The sequence below is a fragment of the Oncorhynchus gorbuscha genome, linkage group LG20 (assembly GCF_021184085.1).
Source record: "Oncorhynchus gorbuscha isolate QuinsamMale2020 ecotype Even-year linkage group LG20, OgorEven_v1.0, whole genome shotgun sequence".
In the NCBI taxonomy this organism is placed as follows: domain Eukaryota; kingdom Metazoa; phylum Chordata; class Actinopteri; order Salmoniformes; family Salmonidae; genus Oncorhynchus; species Oncorhynchus gorbuscha.
In genome coordinates, this window is record NC_060192.1 from 20,657,454 (window position 1) to 20,670,795 (window position 13,342).

Genomic DNA, 13,342 nt, shown 5'->3' on the forward strand with positions numbered 1-13,342 from the left:
TGGAGGTCAGTGAGTGTCACATTTGGTCAACAAAACATGTATGACTTATTTTGAGGTTTATTTGATCGAATATACTTTTCGTAATACTTAAGTTGTTATGAGTGTACTGGTATGAGTAAGACATGTGAAATCCCGTCAACTATAAGAAAAAAACACTTTATATATGTTTTATTTTATTTTTTTATTTGCACCTTTATTTAACCAGGTAGGCTAGTTGAGAACAAGTTGTCATTTACAACTGCGACCTGGCCAAGATAAAGCAAAGCAGTGCAGCACAAACAACAACACAGAGAGTTAGTTACACATGGAATTAACAAACATACAGTCAATAATACAGTAGAAAAAAAATATACAGTGTGTGCAAATGAGGTAGGATACCGGAGGTAAGGCAATAAATAGGCGATATCAGTGTCTTGAGTCTCGAATAGGATATATTCAGGACATGAGGCTAGTAGCATAGCATATTTCTCCATTGAACAGAGACGGTTGATGTCAACAACCCTCATCGAATTTTCAAAAGTTTTACAATAATGATATGTCTCGACCAATCCATTTAAAGGATAGGCGGGAGCAAGACAACCCGCCGTGACGCTTTGTGGACAACGAGTACCATTGTTATGGCAGAGAGACATGTAGTATCTTGTCAGTATATCCATAATCTTTGACACAATGCATACGGAAAGCGGGGAGGGACGCTTTGAGGGTTCTGATTGGAGCGAGATAGGAGTTATGTTTGGCAACTTTTGGACTGAGATTAACCTAGTTACACAGATCAAGACACATCAAGATGAAGTTGAGTATGACTATTTATTAAAAACTTAACCACATAGTTATTATCACTATGTGCAGATCCAGATTTTAGGGCTGCAAAGGATGCAGCGGTCTAAGACACTGCATCTCAGTGCTAAGATGCGTCACTACAGACACCCTGGTTCAAATCCAGGCTGTATCACAACCAGCCATGATTGGGAGTCCCATAGGGCAGCGTACAATTGGCCCAGCATCATCTGGGTTTGGCCGGTCATTGTAAATAAGAATTAGTTCTTAACTGACTTGCCTAGTTAAATAATGGTAAAATAAAACATGAAATCCAGTGGAGGGCAGCTAGGAAAAGGGCACTGGTGAGACAGTCAGGTGGACACAGGTAGAGCCCTATGGGTAGAGCAGAGACAGGAATGAGACAGTCAGACAGATCAGGGGGTTATTAGGCTTGGGTGTACTTAAAGATTCCTATTCCAGGGGGGACCATGCTGTGGGCCTACAAAGAGAGCAACAGAGTTGACACCTGGCTGGAGGACAGGACACTGCTACAAGGTTTGTTGTGTGGACATTGACCTTCACCCAAGTCTCCTGGTAATACCGGCACTGCCAGGTAGCAGTGTAGAGCCTGAGACGCCGAGCCCTGAGAGGAGGCTCTATAAAACACAGCAGACATAGGGCACTCAACCCAGGTGCTCATCCCTCTGTTTTCCTTGAATGTTTACAGGTCAATATAAAGTTAAACCGATTTGTGAAATATCCATAATAAATATTAAAATCATCCATTAATGTCATCCATTGCCAGCTAAAGATAACGTTTTAATGTTTGTATTGAATACAGCCCATGCCCTATATTAATGCAGACTTCAAAGAGGTGGGGCGGGGGTAATCAGAAAAGTATCAGTTGTCAGTATATTCCAAATTATTTTATAGTAGTATTATACGCATTATACACTTTGTATAAGGTGTATAATGCATGTTATGGGGCGCTTAGTCTTCAGATCCAGTAAAATGATCACAAACCGCGCGCCGTTGCGCATGCGCATGGGACTTGGTATACCTCATCTTCATGCTGCTCCTGTACTCGCTCGGCCTCACTCAAATAAAACAGGATCCACTCGGACTACCAGGTACAAGGCAAAACCCCTCGGAGTCATCAAGGAAGTAATACATTCAGATATTTATATTTCCCCATACTGGAGTTTCTTTAGTGAAAAAAATGCACCTTTCATAATTGAGCTATTTCAATGTTATGAAAAATCTGGTGCTGAAACGCTTGCTAGCATATCAACTAAGCTAGCCAGCTAGCATGCCAATGTTTTTCAACAAAGCTCCATTCTGTGCATTGCAACAATACACAACGTCAATTCTTGTCTTAAGTGAATTATTGTGGCAATATTATCGTGAAACGTTTCAAATAAGAGTAGGGAACCAGAGTTTATTGTGGGTACATACGCAGTTGTGGTAGTAATACAGGCTATCGCTGAAACTATTTGAAAAGTCGGGTGAAATTAAGTCGGCTGTTGGCTAACTAGCGAAAGCTAAAGGGTAATATCATCTGCCCGCCATCTTTTTGGAGAATGTGGAGAATTTGGTTTTGGTGTATACATGTTTTACGAGCCAGTCATGGTTTATACACTAGTCAATATACGTTCATTTTTATGAGTTAGCTGATAGCTACAGTACACTGGTTTGCACTTGCAACCACGGAATGGAAATGAGAGTCCGCGCGAATTGTTCCAAAAGTGCTCAAAGCACCCCTTGCATTTCCTCCGCGCATGATGGCAAGCATAGTTTGCAAAGTTAGATGGGTTTTGTTTAAGCAAGTTAGTTAGTTTAAGTTACCTAATTGCAATATTTTGTCATAGGATACCGTAACGTTACGGTATTGTAAAAAAAAAAAAAAACATGTTTTGCTAGCCAGCTACTGTTGGTGTAACTGTTCGTTCGTTTGATTGTTTACGCGGGAGGTAGTACAAAGCTAACTGCTATATACATTTTCCATGGACAAACAAGTATATGTTGTGGGTGTAACTTTAAAACTAGTAGCTTCTACTAGGTTGCTGAACGAGATGCATCATATATTTGTGGAGTTTTTGTTATTGAAGTATCCTTAGTACAATTGCATTATCACAACGTTATACAGCAATCCAACTACTCAGTGTGAGACTTGTATCTAAATCAGCTGTGCTGTTGTCTCTCAGTTTTGCAGTTTGTTTGGGTATGTATGGAATGACATTTGTGATGGTTAATTAATTACTACTCCATCTCTCTCGCTGATTATTTAGATCATATTTACTTGTACCTTTGCTCCGTGCACTGTAGCATGATCGCTGTACCCAATGTTCAAAAGACAACTCTTAGTTTCAAAGGAAAGTGGTAATGCCAGACCACTAACGAGGTGCGGGCTGTAGATTGGGGTCTAGACAATGTCCCTTAAGCCTGGAGAGGGCAACACATCTCTCCAGGGACACAGCCAGCTGTCTGTCAGGAGACATTTGCCCATTACAATATATGGAATAATTGTGTGATGATACAGAAAAGGCTTTAGTTTCTTTTCATAATTACTACCTTTCATTTCATCCCAGGTCTCAATTATTTTCTTAGGTCTTGTACCCGGGTCATGGATTTTTTGCAGGGACACTTTACTTTTATGCTGAAAACTCATGATCATCACCCTGTTCTGTTTTTTAATAGATTAAAAAGGTCAGGCCCTGCAATGAGATGCAGTTTCCTTTGGGCCACTAAAGAGCAAAAAGAACTACACAATCGACTGAGGACGCATTGTCCGTCTCCCACCCTGTCCATTGCAGAGGTAGCAGTGACTCCTAGAATACCACCCCCTTCCCATCTCCAGCATGTCTGCTGTTACCTCAGCAACTCCAGCCCCTCCTCAGGGAGTCAACCCCCCACCCCCGGAGGTGACCAATCCCACCAAACCAGGTCGGAAAACCAACCAACTACAGTACATGCAGAATGTAATGGTCAAGACGTTGTGGAAGCATAACTTCGCCTGGCCCTTCTACGTGCCAGTCGATGCCATCAAATTGGGACTTCCGGTGAGTAGACTGTAGATATTGACAATGGGCATTATAAATATCAGAAAGCCTATGCTTATAGGTATCTCACTGTGCAGAAGACTTGCAGCTAACCGATTATTTTGGTTATTCTGTGTATCAGGATTACCATAAAATCATAAAGCAACCTATGGACATGGGAACCATCAAAAAGAGACTGGAGCATAACTACTATTGGAGTGCCAGTGAATGCATGCAGGACTTCAACACCATGTTCACCAACTGTTACATATATAACAAGGTGAGTGCTCCAAGAGAGTAAATAAAGACTGTGTCTCCTAGGGGTCCATTTATTTTGGATTTAATATTATAGTCTCTAATATGTTTGCAGATTCTCCCAGGGCTAATCCCAAAGCTCCATGTTTTTACATTGACCTCTAGTTTCCTCTTTGCATTTCCCACTCATGTTCCTCACTTGCTGTTTTTACTTTGCCCACCAGCCAACAGATGACATTGTCCTGATGGCACAGGCCTTGGAGAAGATCTTCCTGCAGAAAGTTGCCATGATGCCCCAGGAGGAGGTGGAGCTTCTGCCTCCTGCACCCAAACCCAAGAAAAGCAAAAGCATAGGTAATAGGCCACTCTTCATCAGATCCTGATACTAAAGACCCCTATCATTTTGGATAGATCCTTAGATATAGTATTGGAAAATGTAGAGAAAGTGGGTACATATTGCCAATAAGAAAACCACTAATTGCACCTGCTACAGGTGGTCTGGATGGAAGTGAGTCACCACCGTCCTTCCCTGGCTCTACGACATCTGTGATTGGCTCTTCTACAATGTCTACCATCACCCCCAAAGTCCCAGCTGTGCAGTGCTCGCCCAATGCTCCCATGATTCCTGTCGTCTCACCCTCACAACCTCTTGTCAAAGTAAGTCACTGTACATTTTCCTTCGGGTATATATCATGTATATTTAGTCTTTTGAATACTGTGAGTGTGTGTTTTTGTGCACCTAGAAGAAAGGGGTAAAGAGGAAAGCAGACACCACCACCCCCACGACATCTGCAATAACAGCCAGCCGGAGCGAATCTCCCAGTCCCGTCTCAGAGGGCAAGCAGGGTAAAGTGATGTCCAGAAGGGAGAGCACGGGCCGTCCGATCAAAGCTCCCAAGAAAGACCTTGTAGAAGGGGAGTTGGGCCAGCATGGCGGCAAGCGGAGCAGAATGAGTGAGCAGCTCAAGTACTGCGACAGTATCCTGAAGGAGATGTTGTCAAAGAAACATGCTGCGTATGCCTGGCCCTTCTATAAGCCTGTAGACGCTGAGGCTCTGGAGCTACATGACTACCACGAGATCATAAAGCACCCCATGGATCTCAGCACTGTCAAAGTACGCACCATAGAACAAAGCATGCACAGTAGTATAATTCACGTTTACAGTTAACCATTACCTTAGTATTGGCTCGTGCTGTTGCCCATCCGTGCACTGTTTGGATAACACTTGCTGTTCATTTGCAGAAAAAGATAGATGGCCGGGAGTATCCAGATGCACAGATGTTTGCAGCGGATGTTCGAATAATGTTCTCAAATTGTTACAAGTATAACCCTCCAGATCACGAGGTTGTTGCCATGGCCAGAAAACTCCAGGTAGGTTTGGGGATTTTAAAGGTCCGCTTTGGGGGGGAAATCTGAAATAACGGCTTTAAACTATATAACTGATCAATGCACCATCATACCAGGTCATTTAATGCTTAAAAACAAGAAAGTGGATGAAAAAGATATTTGGCTACAGAAGTGCAATTTCTTACCGATCTATACAGCTTCTGTCCAAAAACAAATCCTGTGAAATGACGTCAACACATACAGGTGGAATTACTGGCTAGCTAAATTGGCTATCTTAGCGAACAAACTAGCTACATCGATTGCGGTGCGTGTGACCAGAATGACACATCGACGAACTACCAAAGGCACACTCCATTTCTGTCTGAAAGTTGAGATGAGGGCGGAGTTGGACCGGTTTTGTGCCCAAAGTCTACCTTTAAACCTTTCTCTGGATCACATTTGAAAAATCTATGTAAAATTGAATCAGTTGGTTAATCTCTAATGTTTCTGTCCCTCTCCTTTTCCCCATCATTCCATGCGTGTCTTTTTCTGTCAGGATGTGTTTGAGATGCGTTTTGCTAAGATGCCTGATGAACCGGTGGAGCTGAGCCCCGGTGCAGGCGGTATGGTCAGTAAAGGTGACAACTCGAGCAGCGGTGACTCCTCCAGCTCGGACTGCTCCGACTCGGAGGAGGAGCGGGCCTCCCGGCTCGCTGAGCTGCAGGAACAGGTGGGTGCGGAACAGGTGGGTTTCAGATCCGAGGTCCATCCGACTACTCTAACCTGAAGGGCTCAGGGATGGCCTTCCTCCCACCTTCTCTTCTCACATCACAGCCACCTTGTCCAATCCAAACTGTTGTCTGAGACCGAGAGGGAGGGGCTGTCACCTTACATGCAGTCAAACCCCTCCCCCTCCCTTCAGCCACGCAAACCTCTGCTTTCTCCACTGATTCGTCATCTCCCCATTGATAGCACTGAAATGTAACCCTCTACCGCTTCAAATTGTGTATTTCCATGCACCTACTGGCACAGATTGCTTGCATGCACTACTTAAACAAAAGCCTTCTTTTTGAAAACATATCACAATGTAGTTTTGCATAATGGTACCACACAGTAGCTCTTGTCATAACATGGTGTTTTAAAATGGTTTTGATCTGATCTCTTTTTTGGAGTTTTCTATCTTTGTCCCCTTATTTCCCTTTGGCTCTCTTACCAGTGTATCTCTCTGGAGCGCCCCAATGGTAGCGGGCAGGGGGGAAAAAACGGGTGCACCAAGCGTTTTCAGGTGATTTGCTCTTCACTTCCTGGCCCCCTCCCCACTAACCTCCTTATTGATATCAGTTTATCATGATGCCGATATTTCACTTTTTATTTTTGCATTAGTTGGGCAAGCGGTAGAGGGTTAATAGTGGGGGTGGCGAGTAACAGGTGGCGTAGTGCTGTTTGCTGGGTGGTGGCAGATGTGGTGTGTTTGAGCAGGTGTTTATGAGTTTGTATGGTTGTGTGAATGTGTTTGTCTTCCTGGTATGCTTGCTGGCTGACCAACTAGACATACTCCTTTCTCCATTCTCTTGATTGCCTGTTGGTTGTGTCCAATTTAACTTAGAAAGCAATGAATGGAGGAGTATGAATCTTGTTTTCCACTTCCTTGTTAGAACATTTCACTCTCAATCATACCTTTTTGTATGTTCTAAATCCACAACAATGCTTAATCCACATCAGGAGAGCACGTTTGAGGAATTCTAGGTGTAGTTACTCTTTAATGCAAGTGCACACCTCCAAGAGAGGGTTAGCAACATTTCTGTAGCGTTCATGTGATTGCAGAGTTTGCTAAACAAATGGCCACTGGATTAATGCAAATAATCATGATATCATTCTGCCAGGTAGTCAGAGGCTACTTTGTAGTTAACATTTAATTGAGAACTTACTTCGGGTAGAGCTGGAAAGGCCATCATTAGCGTCATCGCTAACGGCTACACCAAGTGTAGATGTGACGCGTGCACTACACACACACAGGAGCTTTCATGTGCCGTTTCAAAAAGTTGCAGGGTAACACTAGTCACTGATGCATTTTGTTCTTGTCTTATAATGAACTTTCAATACATTTAGTTGATTTCCTTTCATAGTTCGATTTATTTTTGAATATGGTTTAATTCCGTTTTAATGTCTGGATTCCACATTTTTGGGCTGTAGCATTGATTTGTTGAAGTTCTTTCTTGAATCCCCATATATACCCTCTTCTAGTCCCTCAGTGCTTGAAGTGCTAGAATACCCCTACAGCAGGTCACTAACTCCTCCACCCCACCTCTCCCCAGCTAAAGGCTGTCCACGAACAGCTTGCCGCGCTCTCTCAGGCCCCTGTGAGCAAACCGAAGAAGAAAGACAAGAAGGAGAAAGACAAGAAGAAGAAAGACAAGGACAACAAGCACAGCAAAACCAAGACGGACGAGGAGAAGAAGGCCAAGTCTGGGCAGCCTGCCAAGCAGGGCCAGCAGAAGAAACTCTCCAGGAAAGCCAACAGCACAGTGACTGGCTCCAGGTAAGGACTCCCTTTCTCTGACGTATTAGGGCTCTGCCCAGTCTCATAATAAGCAACACCGTGAAAAGACACCATGAGACACTCATTGCTGCGCTGGCCTCTGATCTTCCAGGCAACCAAAGAAGGGAGGCCGGGGCTACGAGTCTGACGAGGAGGAGTCCCTGCCTATGACGTACGACGAGAAGCGCCAGCTCAGCCTGGACATCAACCGACTCCCAGGAGAGAAGCTGGGCCGGGTTGTGCACATCATCCAGTCCCGAGAGCCCTCGCTGCGAGACTCCAACCCAGACGAGATCGAGATTGACTTTGAGACGCTCAAACCCTCCACCCTACGCGAACTCGAGCGATACGTCAAGTCCTGTTTACAAAAGAAACAGCGGAAACCCCAACGTAAGTACTGAAGTTGAAGACCTCGTGCTTTGGACGTCGCTGATAGCTTCCTTGTCCTTCATCCTGATATTACTACTACACTCTGTAAATATCTTCTAACCCTACCTTCTCCCTTTACTGTTATTCTCTTTTCCTCCCCTTTGGTTGAATGACTAAATGATAATTTCCCCCTTTTTTTATATATATATTTTTTTATAACTAGATCATGTTTCTTCCCTCTACCTAGTTGCACTTCTCCGGGTTGACTGCTAGTTTTTGATATACATGTGGTCCCCAACTTTTAACTCCTAAAAAGGAATTTTCAGCTGAGCTTTGGTTTATGGTCTATGGGTGCTAGCTCAACAAAATAACAAAAAATGATGCACAATTGACCTTGTGTACATGTAGCCTAACTGAAGACACGTACTGTTGCCAGTACCGTGGCATTGTGGACATATATTCTCTATGCTGATTTCAGGGACCTCCTGTATGAAATGTTTCAGGGCCTGAACCAGGTTTGTTGCTGTATTGCTAATATCGGCTCCTACTTGGACCCAGCGTAGTGGAGTCAGGCAGTGCGTCATACCATGTGACAAATAACTCCTTGAGAAACTAATGTATAGTCCTCACCTAATCACATTTTGTGTGGCTGTATATTTAGAAAGTGAGATGAAGTTTGTTTAATTCTCCCCTGGGCTTTGAGCCTGCTGCCGTCTGTAGTCCTCCAAGTTGTAGGTGTTAGGCCATAGGCGTAAGGCGCTAGGCTTTAGCTGTGACCTAGCTAGCTATCACCACAGCGGCTGGGGGTCGGGCAGGAAGGCCATGGTGCCGCTGTGTGTCTCCTGCAGCGGGCCTCTGGGGGCAAGGGAGCCAGGTCCAAGGAGGACCTGGCACAGGAAAAGAAGCCGTTAGAAAATGGGCTACAAGATGTCAGCGGCCAGCTGAACAGTAAGAACAAAACCGACAAAAAGAAAACGTCCAAAGGGTAGCATAGAGTAAGGGACAGCCGGAATAGCGTAGCGTAAGGGACAGCCGGAGTAGCGTAAGGGACAGCCGGAGTAGCGTAGCGTAAGGGACAGCCGGAGTAGTGTAGCGTAAGGGACAGCCGGAGTAGCGTAGCGTAAGGGACAGCCGGAGTAGCGTAAGGGACAGCCGGAGTAGCGTAAGGGACAGCCGGAGTAGCGTAAGGGACAGCCGGAGTAGCGTAAGGGACAGCCGGAGTAGCGTAAGGGACAGCCGGAGTAGCGTAAGGGACAGCCGGAGTAGCGTAAGGGACAGCCGGAGTAGCGTAAGGGACAGCCGGAGTAGCGTAAGGGACAGCCGGAGTAGCGTAAGGGACAGCCGGAGTAGCGCAGCGTAAGGGACAGCCGGAGTAGCGCAGCGTAAGGGACAGCCGGAGTAGCGCAGTAAGGGACAGCCGGAGTAGCGCAGAGTAAGGGACAGCCGGAGTAGCGCAGAGTAAGGGACAGCCGGAGTAGCGCAGAGTAAGGGACAGCCGGAGTAGCGCAGAGTAAGGGACAGCCGGAGTAGCGCAGAGTAAGGGACAGCCGGAGTAGCGCAGAGTAAGGGACAGCCGGAGTAGCGCAGAGTAAGGGACAGCCGGAGTAGCGCAGAGTAAGGGACAGCCGGAGTAGCGCAGAGTAAGGGACAGCCGGAGTAGCGCAGAGTAAGGGACAGCCGGAGTAGCGCAGAGTAAGGGACAGCCGGAGTAGCGTAGAGTAAGGGCATGGGCACGTACGACGAGAAGCGCCAGCTCAGCCTGGACATCAACCTGCTCCCAGGAGAGAAGCTGTCGTGCCGCAAATTTTTTACCTAGTAATTTTTGGCCAGAATTTTTTATAATCCTGTGGCCCAGGAAAGTTAATCTGATCTGTTTTTATGGTTACAAATCTAGAGAATCTGTCATATCTGTTGAGTTGGACAGACGTGACTAGGGATGGAGAAACTCGAAAGGTGCCACTGTGCATCAATCATAATCAAAGTGCAAGTCCATTTTAAACATGAGTATGCACTATGATACCAAATGTTATTTTTCTTTAGCATTTGAAAATCGTTGACATAAATATGGTGGTATTATGTAATGCGTTTGGCCACATGTCTCATGCGTGATCCTCTCTCTCTCTCCTTCCAGAGAAGGGTGCTGGTACTGGTGCGTCCCGTCTCAGCGGCAGCAGTAGTTCTTCCGATTCTGGCAGCAGCAGCTCCAGTGGGTCCAGTTCTGACAGCAGTGACTCCGACTGAAAAGCGTAGCCCGAACACTTGTTGGGAACTATTCATTAAAATTTTTACCCTTTTTTAAAGTAAAATGTTGTATGCAGTCAGTTGTTTCCCCCTATAACACTTTATGAGGAAAAAACAACTAAATGTTATGCTATGTCAGAACATGTCAAGTGTTTTTTTTGTAAATACCTTTGTGGAAAGAAAAAAGAAAAAACATGGGAAATTATAGATGACTTGACAGGGTTATTTTTGTTTCATCTACCTTTTCAAGGGGGATGTGTTAAAAACCGACCAAACATAAAACGAGGATTTTGTAATACACTCTTGGATGAATGCCAGATGTCTTTTCATTTCTCCTAATACCACCATCAACAAAGTGAAGGAGTTGCATAGTTACCAAACTGCAGCAGAACCCCATGTCCTCCTTGTCCCATCACTGCTACATAAGCAATCATTTGCCCAGCGGGTACTGTAACTGTCCTATTCAATTACTTTCATCAAGACATTTTCTAAACTTCTCATCCAGCTTAGTTTTTTTCGCCCTTATAACAAAAAAAGTTATCTTTTGGAATAGGCCCTTATGTGGATTTTGAGTTGTCACTCTTCTAATCATTTGACTTTCTACAAAAAATGTTTTGTAATTATTGTTTTAAGTTGAACGTTTTATTTAACTAGGAAAGAACAAATTCTTATTTACAATGATGGCCTATCGGGTTAACTGCCTTGTTCGGGGGCAGAACAACTGATTTTTACATTGTCCGCTCAGGGTTTGGATCCAGCAACCTTTCGGTTACTAGCCCAACGCTCTAACCACTAGGCTACCTGCCTCCCCCAAGTACTGAACCTCATTTGCCTCCGAGTGACACATTTCAGATTATTCTGAGCAATCATGTTGGTCGTCTTCAGCAGCATATACAGCCAAATTGAATGGTATTGCTGTTATTCTTTTACTGTATCATAACTGACATGGTCTCTTATTTTTGAACCCGGCAATATGTCAAGTTTTAGCTAAAAATGTATTTTAGTAGCTGGTCTGAGTGGTTATGAAAGAACATTTTAACTTATAGAATTTAGATATTTACAGATGCTTTTGGTCAGAAGAAATGGCAATACAATAATTCGCTCAACAGTTTGATTCGTTACTCACAACATGACAACCACTAGGTATGGTGGCCTCTCCTGTACATGTCTTTCCTGGCCTGCCTCTTGCTTGATCTACGATTCTCACTGATGAATGTACTGTGTGTATGATGTCCTGAATGATTGTGTTCCACCAGATCAGTGACATTGTGTACATCACTGCTTTATATATGATGGGACGGCTAAAACTGTACATAAATGACCTGTGTACATTTTCAGTACACTGGCGTAGGAGCAAGTCTTTCACTTTTGACTCTATTGCAAAGTGCACCTGCTGTCTGTTGGGTCTATTCCAAACAGCAGTGCCCTGATCTTTTTCTCTGTCCAAAGTAATGACATAAACAATGAAAGCAGGACAATATTGTGAACTGTGGGGTTTTCTCTGAAGTGCGGGGTGTTGATTTGAATGTAAGTCGTTACCACCAGGTAATTTGTTTTATTGTGACTAAATGCCACCGCCTCTCATTATCGTCTTCAGTTCTTTTTTTCTCTCCGTCAACTCATCTTTTATTTTTATCTCAGAGAACAAAGAGTTATGTATTCATTTAAGAATATCCCTCATATTCCAACCCTGTAAGAATGCATTTTATTATTTCATGAAGTCTGTCTGAACGATTTGCCTAATGTACCATTTCTGGTCAGTTTTTTTCTGGAATTGGTTCAAAATAACATTTAAGCCATTTTGGATTTAATTTACTGTTAATAAGTTGATACATTTAAAGATTTAGTCATATGCATTGTTATTTTAAGCTATGGTGGAAATATTTCTTTGATTTTGTGGTAATGTCCTTCATACCAGGTTGCACTTAATTGCAAAACTCCCCAAATGATGTTGAATGCATTTCTCTGCCTATACCAATGTTCTCCAGTACAGGCCCTATCAGGTTTTTCTAAGAATTATGTCTTTTCGAAGTGAAAGACTGAAAATATAAATGTATAGATATATATTCAACTTTTAGTTTATTTCTAGGTCAAAATATTATAATCGTTCCTTTTATATTTTAAAAAGCAAATGTTTTTATCCTTGATGTGCATGCAAGTTTATTGTAACTTTCTTATACCTTTTTTGAGCTGTTTATTTCAGTCATCGAAACAAATAAGTTCTGTGTAAGTAGTTTTAGTCTTGTTTAATGCAATATGGGCCTGAGTGGGTGGGATTTGGGGACTGGAGGTAGAAGCTAACATTTCATGTAACCGCTAACCTGGAATCAGGTTCCGTTTTTTGTGTGTGTATGTGTATGTAAATAAATTACAAGACCCTACTGAATTTGTCTAATTTTCTGCATGTCATTGATCTGCTGGACTGCTGTTTGTACTTATTTCCACTATGCCTGAGGTAGACCTGTATATTTCCGGTGGATGAAAAGATCCAGAAGAAGATGTGGAAGGATAATCCACACCCCTGAAATCCACTTTCCGACATCGCCAGTCAAGCTCTATCCTGGAACCCAACGGAGAAGGTAAAGAGGACGCCCAAGGAACACCTGGAGGTGGGAGCTTCAGGCAGATACCAAAGGGAGAGGAGTGGTCGATGTCCTATGCTCCCAAAGAAGCGACTGGGATTAGTAAAACCATTGTAGACATTTTGATGATATACTCTAAAGCCATAATGTTGGATGCTTTTCGTGCGTATGGACTGGGTGTGCCCTTTTAACATAATCAGACGAAAATCAAAGGGTAGCAGTGAAGGGTTAT

At 43.7% G+C, this 13,342-nt stretch overlaps 1 protein-coding gene across 7 annotated transcripts; it reads left to right on the top strand.

Moving 5' to 3' along the window:
* Positions 1-1,296: 1,296 nt before the first annotated feature.
* Positions 1,297-12,909, top strand: brd3a (bromodomain containing 3a). Of its 7 annotated transcripts, none has more exons than XM_046316812.1 (12): positions 1,297-1,314; positions 3,457-3,818; positions 3,940-4,077; positions 4,277-4,406; positions 4,546-4,709; positions 4,796-5,167; positions 5,296-5,424; positions 5,936-6,124; positions 6,596-6,664; positions 7,695-7,918; positions 8,031-8,308; positions 10,419-12,909. In XM_046316812.1, the coding sequence occupies exons 2-12, from the start codon at positions 3,618-3,620 to the stop codon at positions 10,526-10,528; spliced, it is 2,004 nt and encodes a 667-aa protein (XP_046172768.1). In that variant the 5' UTR covers positions 1,297-1,314; positions 3,457-3,617; the 3' UTR covers positions 10,529-12,909. The 7 variants fall into 7 exon arrangements, with proteins under 7 accessions (XP_046172768.1, XP_046172770.1, XP_046172772.1 ...); XM_046316814.1 differs by lacking the exon at positions 1,297-1,314 and adding an exon at positions 1,717-1,923 and having other exon boundaries at positions 5,936-6,109; XM_046316809.1 differs by lacking the exon at positions 1,297-1,314 and adding an exon at positions 1,719-1,923.
* Positions 12,910-13,342: the final 433 nt, after the last annotated feature.